This window comes from Phyllostomus hastatus, unplaced genomic scaffold (assembly GCF_019186645.2).
Source record: "Phyllostomus hastatus isolate PE091 unplaced genomic scaffold, TTU_PhHast_1.1 phas_scaffold_55, whole genome shotgun sequence".
In the NCBI taxonomy this organism is placed as follows: domain Eukaryota; kingdom Metazoa; phylum Chordata; class Mammalia; order Chiroptera; family Phyllostomidae; genus Phyllostomus; species Phyllostomus hastatus.
Window position 1 is genome coordinate 11,094,548 of NW_025334035.1, and position 12,323 is coordinate 11,106,870.

The 12,323-nt window shown below is 43.6% G+C and overlaps 1 protein-coding gene across 1 annotated transcript in view; it reads right to left on the reverse strand.

Moving 5' to 3' along the window:
* Nucleotides 1–2,232: 2,232 nt before the first annotated feature.
* The window catches only part of LOC123809146 (multidrug and toxin extrusion protein 2-like), a 32,522-nt gene continuing 22,431 nt past the window's right edge, over nucleotides 2,233–12,323 (reverse strand). Inside the window, exon 6 of the mRNA XM_045824005.1 lies at nucleotides 2,233–6,385. Within this exon, the coding sequence (XP_045679961.1) occupies nucleotides 6,352–6,385 (34 nt within the window). The 3' untranslated portion in view covers nucleotides 2,233–6,351. The remainder of the gene's footprint in view (nucleotides 6,386–12,323) is intronic.

Below are 12,323 nucleotides of genomic sequence, written 5' to 3' on the forward strand. Positions count from 1 at the left end.
ATAGCCTTTGTCATGCCTATTGCAAAGCAAGGGTTGTATGGGTTCATGAGTTTGGTGTTACTGAAGTCTTTTTATTTATACATTTGTTTAAATTCCAGGACTGGGGCCCTTTGAAAACAATTGAAGAAGCCATGGCTTCTCAATACCTTTGTTGTATTTCTAGGGTTCTGTGTTCATATTTGCTAGTGTGTGTCATTTGATGTCAAGAATATATGAAAGAGGACTTCCAGCCAAGATGGAGGCATAGGTGGACGCACCGAACCTTCACCCACAACCGAGATTGGAACAACAACAATTTAGAGGCAGAATAACATCCAGAACTGACAGAAAGTTTATCTGAATGGAAGTTGGACAGCCAAGAAGTTGAAATAAACCTGTTCATCCAGATGGGTAGGAGGGGCGGAGATGAGCAGCCAGGTGCAGGGCACGGCAGGGAGAGCAGAGAGCGGTGGGACCAGGCGAGTAAGGCATCCAGGGGCACGCAAGATCACAGTGGGTGGACCCTGAGTATGCAAGCGGCAGCTGGCAGACCCAGTGAGGCGGCAATTGTGGAGCAGGGCAGAGCGTGCAACCCAGGATCCCAGAGAAGGGACTGAGGTCCCATGGAGAACAGAGCAACCACCATGGTTCCCTCTTGACCCCGCCCTCACATACAACATCACAATCTAGCCACTGGGGTGCCCAGCCCTGGTGAACACCTAAGGCTCAACCCCTCACCATAACAGGAGTGACCAGACCAAAAAAAAAAAAAAAAAAGAAAAAGACAGATGGCTCAAACAGAAGAACAAATCAATTCCCCAGAACTCATCCTTTTAAGCAACTGAGAGATAGCCAACCTATCAGATGCACAGTTCAAAACACTGGTGATCAGGAAGCTCACAGAATTGGTTGATTTTGGTTGCAAATTAGATGAACAAATGCAAGGTTATGATAAAAGAAATGAAGGAAAATGCACAGGGAACCAATAGTGATGAAAAGGAAACTGGGACTCAAAACAATAGAGTGGACCAAAAGGAAGAAAGAAACAACCAAACAGAAAAGAATGGAGAAATAAGAATTTTAAAAAATGAGGAGAAGTTTAGGAACCTCCAGGACATCTTGAAACATTCCAACATCTGAATTATAGGGGTATCAGAAGGGGAAGAGGAAGAGCAACAAATTGAAAACGTATTTGAACAAATAATAAAGGAGAACTTCCCCATTCTGGCAAAGGAAATAGACTTCCAGGAAGTCCAGGAAGGTCAGAGAGTCCCAAAGAAGTTGGACCCAAGAAGGAACACACCAAAGCACATCATAATTACATTAGCCAAGGTAAAAATAAAGGAGAGAATCCTAGAAGCAGCAAGAGATAAGGGGACAGTAATCTACAAAGGAGTTCCCATCAGACTGTCAGCTGATTTCTCAAAAGAGATCTTGCAGGCAAGAAGGGGCTGGAAAGAAGTATTCCAAGTCATGAAAGACAAGGCACGGCAGGGACCTATATCTCAGATTGCTCTACCCAACAAAGCTTTCATTTAGAATTGAAGGGCAGATAAAGTGCTTCTCAGATAAGGTCAAGTTCAAGGAGTTCATCATCACCAAGCCCTTATTTTATGAAATGTTAAAGGGACTTATCTAAGAAAAAGAAGATCAGCCCTGGCTGGCATAGCTCAGTGGATTGAGCGCAGGCTGTGAACCAAAGTGTCGCAGGTTTGATTCCCAGTCAGGCCACATACCTGGGTTGCAGCCCACAGCCCCCAGCAACTGCACATTGATGTTTCTCTCTCTCTCTCTTTCTCCCTCCCTTCCCTCTCTAAAAATAAATTTAAAAATTGTTTTTAAAAATTAAAAAAAAAGAAAAAGAAGATCAAAAACATGTATAGTAAAATGACAGCAAACTCACAACTATTAACAACCACACCTAAAACAAAGACAAACTAAGCAAACAACTAGACCAGGAACAGAACCACAGAAATGGAGATCATATGTTAGCAACAGGGGAGTGGGAGGAGGAGAGAGGGGAAAAAAGATACAGAGAATAAGTAGCATAGATAGTGGGTAGAAAATAGACAGGGGGAGGGCAAGAATAGTACGGGAAATGTAGAAGCTAAAGAACTTATGACACATGGACATGAACTAAAGGGGGGGAATGTGGGTGGGAGAGGGGGTACAGGGTGGAGGGGAGTGAAGGGGGGAATGGGACAACTGTAATAGCATAATCAATAAAATATATTTTTAAAAAGAATGGCACAGTTAAAATATAAACAAAATTTTTATTTATGATAAATCACACTGTAAAGAAAATAAAGGGAAAACAAACTTTTTCAAAAGCATGTTGACGTATGTTCCCTGTATTCCCACTTTGCTGAGAGTTTTCATCATAAATGGCTGCTGGATTCTATCAACTGCCTTTTGAAATCTATTGAAATGATCACTTGAACTTTATGATTCATTTTGTTTATGTGGTGTCTCATGATTTTTGATGTGTGTATATTGTACCAAACTTGCATGTCCAGAATAAATCCCACTTGGAAACAGTGTATGATTTTTTAATGTAATGCTTGAGCAGTTTGCTAATATTTTGTTATTATAGCTTCCATGAATCAAAAATATGGTCCTATAATTTTTTCTTCATTTTTATCTGGTTTTAGAATTAGCATAATGCTGGACTTGCAAAATGAGCTTTGGGTTCTTTCAACCTCTTGAAATTCTTGGAATAGTCTTAACTGACTTCTGACTCTGTGTCTCATTTAGAACATACATCCCTACCCTGAGATTATGCACAAACTTACAAAAGGGCTTCTTTTCTTTCAACTGCTCTCTATTCTGTCTGGAAAGTTCCTTTAAATAACAGAAACTGTATCTCAGATAATAACAAACATATGTGACCAGAAACAAAAAGGCGCCTACTATAAGATCCTGTTCATCAAATTGTCCAGAGTAGGTGATGGAGCAGAGACAGAAAGCACAGCAGGGGCTGGCAGGGTGGGGAGGAGAAGGACTGTATCTTTGTGGGGCAGGTTTCCTTTTGGGGAGATGGAACACCCTGCAGCTGCACAGTGGTGACGCTTGCACAGCATCTGATAGTGCATCATGCTCCGGAGTGGCACAATTTAAAATAAAAACAGTAACTTCTGATGATAACATACTAAATCATACTGTAAAGAAAATAAACAGAAAAAAATTAAAAAGTCACAGAGGGGCAAGTAAGCCAATTCTGGTCAGACAGAAAGTATTGGTTCAACAAGTGACTCTAGAAGTGATCCTGAGACATGTTCCAGAGATAACCCTCCACTGTGGCAGGAAGCAGGACAGGTTTGGGGGAGGGTTTCTCAGGCAGGGGCCACTGCCTGTCCCAGAGATGCTCTGGGTAGGGGACCCAAGCAGTGACCTCACTTCCTGATAACAGAGCCCAGCAGAACTTGGAACCCTGGTAACCAGGCAGCCACATTCTCAAACTGCCTCTCCCCAGCTCACTTAGGTGGATGTATTTCATGCAGCAGGATGTTTGCTTGTTGTCTGCCCCTATCCCGAGGCCAAGGCCTCCAGAGAAGAGACGGTGATGGCGTGGCCCATCGCAGCTGCTGCTGGATCCAGACCCAGCGCCAACATCTGTGGCCCTTTTCACAGGGGAATAGAAAGGTAACACACAGGGATCCTAGGGAGGTTTGGTTTGGGCCAGGCCACTATGATCCCACCTCAGCAACCCTATATGTTACGTACCTGTGCATGCACATGTGTGTCAGAGGATTCCCTGAGCAGGTACAAGCTGAAGTAGATTAGTATTCTAGTAGGCCTGTCATGTTCAACCCCAGGTCAAAGCTGGCTGGGTTCATGTGGAGTATAGGTAGAGTCCTCTGCCTGAAGTTCATACACAGCCTGGGAAGTGAACCTCATTGCCCCAGGTGTGAGTTTGTGCAGACACAGGGCTGGGCCTGATTCTGGAGCAGAAGGTATAGTGGGCAGGAATAGCAGCAACTAGGGACAGTCAGAGCTTGAGGCCTTGGGTTGGGCTGTTGGTCATTGTCATTACAGAGTTCAACAAGGGTCCTTGAGGACCAACAGGCAGTACATGAGGTCTCCAGCCTTGTCTCTACACATGGGTCTGGGGATCCAGGGCCCATGGATGGGCGAAGAAAGACTCCTCCCCTGAAGTCACCCAGGCTCCACACAGAGATCATGTTTTCAGAATCAGTCCTGGTTACTGCTCCTGAGTTCAATGAGGTGGTTTCCAAGGAGGAAGATCCAAAGGGTGAGAAGGCGGAAGAGGTGGGTGTGTGTAGTGGGTGAGGTACAAGTAAGTTTATGGGAAGGGGTTGGCGCTGACACACAGGGAGCACCTGCTAAGGCTGCACTGGAGTGCAGACCAGACTAAGGCCACCCATCTGCTGGACTGTCTGTGGGGATCACGTCCTGTGCTGGGTCCTGGGCTGTGGCTTCTCTAGAAGGCTCTGGCTATGTTCCATCTGTTGGGGGGGACATGGACATGTGGGCATGTGGGTAATCTTTTCTCCTCTCACAACTCTAATAGGAGCCCAGGAGGCAGAGCAGGTTCCTGATTCAGCACCTGTCCAACACCTGGAAGAGCCAGCTACAGGGTCAGACCAGCATGACACTCCAGGCCAGGGGAGCGGCCCACCTCAAGGGGTGGTGCCACCTCAAGTAGCTGCTCCAGCTGCAGCTGTGGAGCTGGGGTTGGGTTCTGCAGCATCTGCTGATATAACAGACGCCCCACTCCATGTGCGTGAAGAGTCCTCCCTGGAACCTGCCCTGGTTGCCACCACTGGGGAGGAGCTGGCTCTGCAAAGTGCACCTGGGCCAGTTCTGGAGCTGCGTATTATCCCTCCGGTTCTCCCACTCCCACCCGAAGTTGTGTTACCTCCCCTGTTTGACCTTCTCCTTTTATACTGTTTAATTGTTGTATTTTCCATTTCTCCACAGCATGATTAATTCAAACTATTAAATAAATTTTATTGTTTATGTTGTAAATTGTGCTACTTCTGAGCATGATATACACTCATGACACTGTGCAAGCCTCACCACTGACCAGGTGCAGGATGTTCCATCTGCCAAAAAAGAAACCTGCAGCAAAAGTACTCACTCCCCACACCTCTTCCCCTGGCAACCCCTGATGTGCTTTCTGTGTCTTTTTTTTTTTAAGTTATTCTGGACATTTCCTATAAGTGGAATGTTACAACAGGTGCCTTTTTCTGTTTGCTCACATATTTTTGTCATTTAAGAGGAAATTCCCAGAAGGATAAGATCACATATAAAAAATTAAGCTCTGTCCTCGCTGGTGTGAGCAGTGGATTGAGCACTGTCCTGCAAACCAAATGGCTGCCAGTTTGATTGCCTGTCAGGGCATATGCCTAGGTTGCAGGCTAGGTCTCCTTTTGTGGGCAAACAAGAGGTAAGCAATCAATGTTTCTCTTGCACATTAATGTTTCTCTCCCTGTCTTTCACTCTTGCTTCTCCTTTCTCTGAAAATAAATAAAATCTTAAAATAAAATGAAACATACAAACAAACAAAAAACAACTAAGCTTATTTGGTAAGCATATACATAATCTCAGGATAGCGACTGCACTGCTAAGTATGATCTGAGGGCCACAAGGAAGTCAGGCAGTGGCTGCCTCATCCTGTGCCCAGACAAGAGGAGAAAATGCAGCAATCTGGAAGGACAAAGACAAGCTGGATGGCATTCCTCAGCAACAGGAGGCCAGTGAATTGTCTCATACCTGTGGTACAGCAAAGTCTCTCAAGTCCATGTTTTCTAAAGGGACAGAGAGTGCACATGTACTGCCGGAGAGAGGCACTGCACACCTGTCTGCATGTCACAGATGCCCGGCCTCTATGATGGGAACACGTGCACTGTCAACACTGGGAACAGAGCACTGTCACCCTCAGGCTGGCAGGCTTCTGGTCTGGTGGTGACCAGCCATGGGGATACAGCGAGGAAGCAGAGGCCCCAGCTGATCCCCTGGAGGGAAGGGGGAAAGGCCCCTCCTCTGGGAGAACAGTGCACAGGACCCATCCTAGTTCCACAGGTGCACACGTGCCCCTGGCAGTGCTCATGCTAAGAGGTCTCCCCACAGCACTTCCTGCACAATTTTTCACAGACGTATTTTCCTGGCTACCCATCAGAGCACTGGGGAAATTGCCTGGACCTGGGAAAGACACCAATGTCCATGGAGAGAGGATGCATCCACGAATCCTGGTCCACACGGACAAGGCGAGTTGAGCAGCTCTAAAGCAGATGGAAGGGTCTCTACGTGCCATCAGATAAAGACGTCAGAAGTCTTCTCAGGGGAGACACATGCACCAAGGGTGTGCATCCAGGGTCCTACCTGGTAGACCACATACATGTGATTTCCTCAGGCAGACACACATATGTGACGATAATGCTTCCTGTGAGAGAGACAGACAAACAGAATGAGAACAGTGGACCCTGAGAGAGCCACCAATCCACTCATGATGGTCACCTCTGGTGGGACATGCACGTCTCTTACTTCTCCTTGAGGTGATGTCTAGATTTTTTTATAACACATGTGTGACTGACAGTCCTCAAAATATCACAGTCATAGGTTCAATCTTATCCATTTATCACTTATTTATGAAATAAAATTATTTAGTTTTTCATTCATAAAAGATTTGTGACAAAATATAAGGGTTTGTTATAGTAAAATAATGAATTCTAAAGCATAAAACAGATATATAGATCAATGGAACAGAATAGAGAACAAGAAGGAAAACCACACCTATTTGGTCAAAAAATATCTGACCAAAAGCAAGAACATACAGTGGGGTGAAGACAGTCTATTCAATAAATTGTGTTGGGAAAATTGAACATATACATGAAAAATAATAGACCTAGGCATTCTTACACTATACACAAGATTAGACTCAAAGTAGATTAAATACTTAAATGAAAGTCTTAACACCATAAAAATCCTAGAAATAAACATAAGCAGTAAAATCTCAGACATTTCTTGTAGCAATATATTTTCTGATATATATCCCTGGGCAACAGACATAAAAATAAAAATGGATAAAACTTAAACAATGGGAGTGTATCAAACTGAAAGCTTCCATACAGCCAAGGAAACTGTCAACAAAATGAAAAGATAACTCACTGAATGGGAGAACATGTTTACCAATGTTCTATATGATAAGGGATTACTATTCAAAATTTATAACAACTACTAGAACTCAACACCAAAAAACAAATGACTGATTAAAAAAAATATGAGCCAAAGACCTGAATAGACACTTTTCTGAAGAGGACACACAAATGACCATAAATATCTGAAAAGATGTTCAATATCACTAATTATCAGAAAATGAAAATTAAATCCCCTATGAGATCTCACCTCACACCTGTCAAAATGATTGTCATCAATAAATCAACAAACAAGTATTGACAAGGATGTGAAGGAGAGGAAACCCTCATGCAATGTTGGTGAAAAGGCAGGTTGGCGCAGCCACGGTGGAAAGCAGCGTGGGATTTCCTCAAAAAACTTAAAATGGGACTGACTTATGACCTGGAGATTTCACTTCTGGGAATGTATGCAATGGAACCTGAAACACTGATTCAAAGGAACACACGCAGCCCTTGACTCTTGGCAGCGTTATTTATAATAGCCAAGATTTGGAAGCAGCCCTAGTGCCCATCAGGAGACGAGTGGATAATAAAGCTGTGGTACATTTACACAGTAGAAAAATACTGCCCAGCCATATAAAAAATAAATAAATAAATATGGAATGTACTTTAGCTATACTGTGGATAGACCTGAAGAGTATTATGCTATATGAAATAGTCCCATCAGAGAAAGACAAGTACCACATTGATGCAGATGCTGACCAGCAGGGTCCGTGTGTTGTGGCTGCAACAAATAAATTCACATGGACAGCAGAAGTCCTGTGGAGAAAGAAGGATGGCATGGCCACTCTCTGAGTGAGAGAGAATGCCCCGACCCTTGCCTGGACAAGTTTTTATTGCTTTTCTGGTCACATTACACAGAGGATGGTGCGCATTTACTATGCACAGGTTCTCTTTAGGTGATTACCTTTTACAGATAACAAAGGAAAGGATGTTGCTGATTACTTCAAAGAAAAGGATGTTGCAAAAGCAAGGGGGAAAGCGGTTGAACTGGTAACACTCTATCCTTGGGAGGTTTAGCACAGACTTTAGGAAGTTACTGCAAAGACATGCTGTAAACATTTGCTGCCTCAATTCAGGGTGAAGGAGTTTTAGCAAAAGCAAGCCTCAAAGCAGCCTAGGTACAATATAGGCCTGGTTCCCCAGGGGAAAGCCAATTTGTGGGCCTGGCTCCTGTGTGCTGCCTCGTTCCTGCCAGCTTTCTGAACCAGGGCTGGGCTACATTAGCCACTGCCAGGCAGATCAGTTCCCTATACCACATGATTTTATCTATATATGAAACCTACTGAACAAACTAAACCAACAATAGAGAAATAGGTTCCTATATACAGAGGACAAACTGGCAAATTTCAGAGTGGGTAGGCATTGTGTGGCTGGGAAAAGTAGGTAAAGGGATTAAGAAAAAACAATAAAAAATAAAGAAATACTTCATAGGCACAAACAACAGTATAGAGAGATTATCACAGGAAAAAGGAGGTGGGGCATCACAGATGAGTAGAAAGGGCTATAAATGGTGATGGAGACTTTGGATGATGAACACACAATACAATAAAAAGACGATGTATTGTTGAATGGTGCATTTGAAAACTTATAAAATGTTATTAACCAATTCCACTCAATAAATTCAATAAAACATAAATAATGAATTAAAATAAAAGCTTGCTTTTGCATATTATTAGAAGTTATGTTTTGCATATTTTATTGGCAGGAGGACATATATCCTGGTCACTTAAGACACCTTGAGAGGACAATGGAATAAGAGGTCCTCTGGTGAAGAGCAGATTATAGGAAGTTAATAAAAGAAGGTGGTGAGAAGAGAAAAAACAGAGCACAAGCCTCCAATTGTACATGTTTTGTTTTTTGTTTTGTTTTTTAAGGTTTTATTTATTTTTATTTTTAGAGAGGGAAGGAAGGGGGACAGAGAGAGAGAGAGAAAAAATCAATGTGTGGTTGCTGGGCGTCATGGCCTGCAACCCAGGCATGTACCCTGACTGGGAATCGAACCTGCGACACTTTGGTTTGCAGCCCCAGCTCAATCCACTGAGCTATGCCAGCCAGGGACATGTTTTGTTTTACATGGAAGGAGAGGGTCAGAAGAATAACTGAAGGAAACGGCAGGCTTGGTAAGTTTCATACATCAAAGAGGAAGCCTATTAGCTTTGAAAGACCAAAGATAAATATTTATCTGCTCCTACATTAACTCTTCAATTGCTGACAAAACTGGAGCATCTCTCCCAGAGCCACATTCTTAGTAAGCATTCTAGAAACTGCTTCCTGCTAACTCTGCCACTACCAGCTCTGCTCTGGGACCACCTCTCCCACACACTGTGAGTTACTGGAAGACAGAACCCACGTTTTATTTATCTCTCTTTTTCCTTGCTGGAGAATCATCACTTATTTGAATAAATATGTAGAATTTTGATCATTTTTAAATAAATACTTTTCTAATTAGCTAAATGAGGCCTGGCCCGAATTATATAAAAACCTAGTAGAGCATAATACTGCTAGCAAACAAATTCTATTGGCTTCATGTTAAGAGTAACCAGTGATAATGCAATGACTTATGAAAATTAGAACCTACTCACTAATTATAACTGAGAAAGTTCTAGAAATATTCCAAAAAAATGCTTTTGTCATTGTTTTTCATATCAGCAGTGTGTTAAAACAAGACAGATATTACAATTATGTACATTAGAGATCTAATACCAGTGACATGCATGTATATCAATGATATATCACTGAAATATGAATATCAATAGTATATGTATATTGTCAGTGGCCAATAGAAATCTGTTGTGGTGGCCGTGACCACAACAAGCAGCTGCTGTCGTCCATGCTGACATTTCTGGCAGAGGGGAAAGGACTGGAACAGTTTGGGAGACTGAAGTGCTTGGTGTCTGAAAGGAGCGCTGCTTATTGATGGCTCATGGGTGTCAGGGTTAAGCAGCCAGTACTCAGCAGTTATGAACAGAGAACATGGAGGCAATGCCTGATGGACTGAAATGGAACATCAAAAGGCCAATGAACATGCCAATCGGGAACCTGGTAGAGCAGAGACTCGGGCAAATGCAGTGAAAGGACCCTCATTCACCTGAACGCAGCCCTCTGGCACCAAAAAAGCCATGGCAATGCTACCATTTCTCCCTGAAAAATATCTTTAAGAATTGAGGAATCTGCTGATTCTGTAAGCCAGTCAAAACTTCAAGGAGGCCCTGGGTGGGTAGCTCTGTTGGTTAGAACATCATCCTGACACATGAAGGTTACAGGTTCTAGCCCTGGCCAGGGCACATACAAGAATAACCAAAGAATGCATCACTAACTGGAACAACTAATCAATACTTCTCTCTCCATCCCTTCCTCTCTAAAATCAATTTTAAAAACTTTAAGTAAGACCTAAACTATTTTTCCTCTTTAAATGATCTTAAATCATGAAAAAAAAACAGATTTAGAAAATTTTTCTACAAGGCAAGATGAAAATAATTAAATATGAAAGATTAGTTTACAGTATTTCAACTCTACTTCTAAATTGGGCTCAAAGGTATTGGGAATGAATAATTTACTGGTGTCTATTTTATAACTCTCTTTCAATTATACAGAAACAAGGCACATTGGTTTGTTTATTTTTTTTTTAAGATTTTATTTATCCATCTTTAGAGAGAGGGGAAGGGAGCAAGAGAGAGAAACATCAATGTGTGGTTACCTCTCAAGCACACCCTACTGGGAACCTGGCCAGCAACCCAAGCATGTTTGATTTCCATTCCTCACTGGAAATCAAACCAGCAACCCTTTGGTTTGCAGTCTGGCACTCAATCTACGGAGCCATACCAGCCAGGGCCACATCGAACTTTTAGGAGGTGCTGATGATATATGTGTCTGCGCACATGCTGGTGACTGTGCCTGCACATCTGCAGGCCTCTGTGTTACTGAACAGGGGGGGCCAAGGGCAATATACTATTACCCAAAAGGAACCCCCAGGTTCGTTATGTCCGCCACCAGAGGAAAGATGTTTCTCAATGCCAGAGATTCGTGAAAAGGAAAGCAAATATTTATTTAATGCTATACAGACTTAAAGTAATGACCTAATGTCTTCATCAAAATCCCAATGTCCCTTAAAACACCCACAGTCCTTCCTTCCCCCCTTTGCCCAGTCTGGGGTACCATATTTCAGGAAAAGAAATAGAAGTCTGTGGCTGGGCAGCCCCCAGTTCTTCCCAGTAATCCATGCTCAGCCAGTAGGCCTCCCTTGGTTCCCAGCACCATCAGCTGTGTCGCCAGGATCTCTGCTAAAGCCAAGTGATGGTTCCCCCTTATAAAGCTGTGGGGGTCCCCACTCGAGAAAAGCAGTGTGGCTCTCTCTGCACAATGGCCACAGGAGTCCCCACTCTGGCAAACCCACGTGGTTTTCCTCCCCACAATGGCTGCGAGAAGGGGGCCGTCACTCTGCCAAAGCCGCATGGTTCTCCCCCCAATGGCTGCCGCATCTGGGTTTAAATCCCCCTGCCAGTCTTCCTCTGCAGGCCCATTTCCAACTCCTCCCACAGTCAGCTACACTTGCCAGCACTCTCATATCTTTCCAGCTTTACTGGGCTGCCATCCTGAGTCTGGGAAGGCATTACCTCTTGTCATGAAGCCAATCATCTCCAAGCTCTCAAAGGGGTGCTGTAACTCAGGGGGATCTGCCCCCCAATTACATCTTGTGGGGCAAGTTACTTCCATTCCCCTAGCTCAGAGCATGGCCACAGCTATTTAACATATCTATGTAACCAGTTAAAGGTTATAGATATGTTAAATGACCTAACCAGAAGTTAGCTGCAAAGCTGTTGCTATGCAAAACAGCTCTCAGTGGCCCTGCTCCATTTGTCCCTTCCACCAACCCACACCTGTAGGGCGGGGTGAGGACATCCTAATATTTCCTGAACACCCTGAGTTCTGGACCCCATTTCAAATCCCTATTTGGGGCCCCCTTCTTGACTGCACCCTGTTACATTTGCTTTAACAGACCAAAAAAGAAAACAAAACAAAACTGGACCTATTTGAGCTGCAAAAAAGCCAGGACTACTAGCCCTGCTTTTCAAAGCACCAGATTCAACTTCCTAGCTGCCAGCATCACATTTTTCACCTTAACAACAAGTAGTCAAGAACTCAGCCCCTTCTCCAATGAGCCCGCCCTTTGCTCCTCATGTCCCC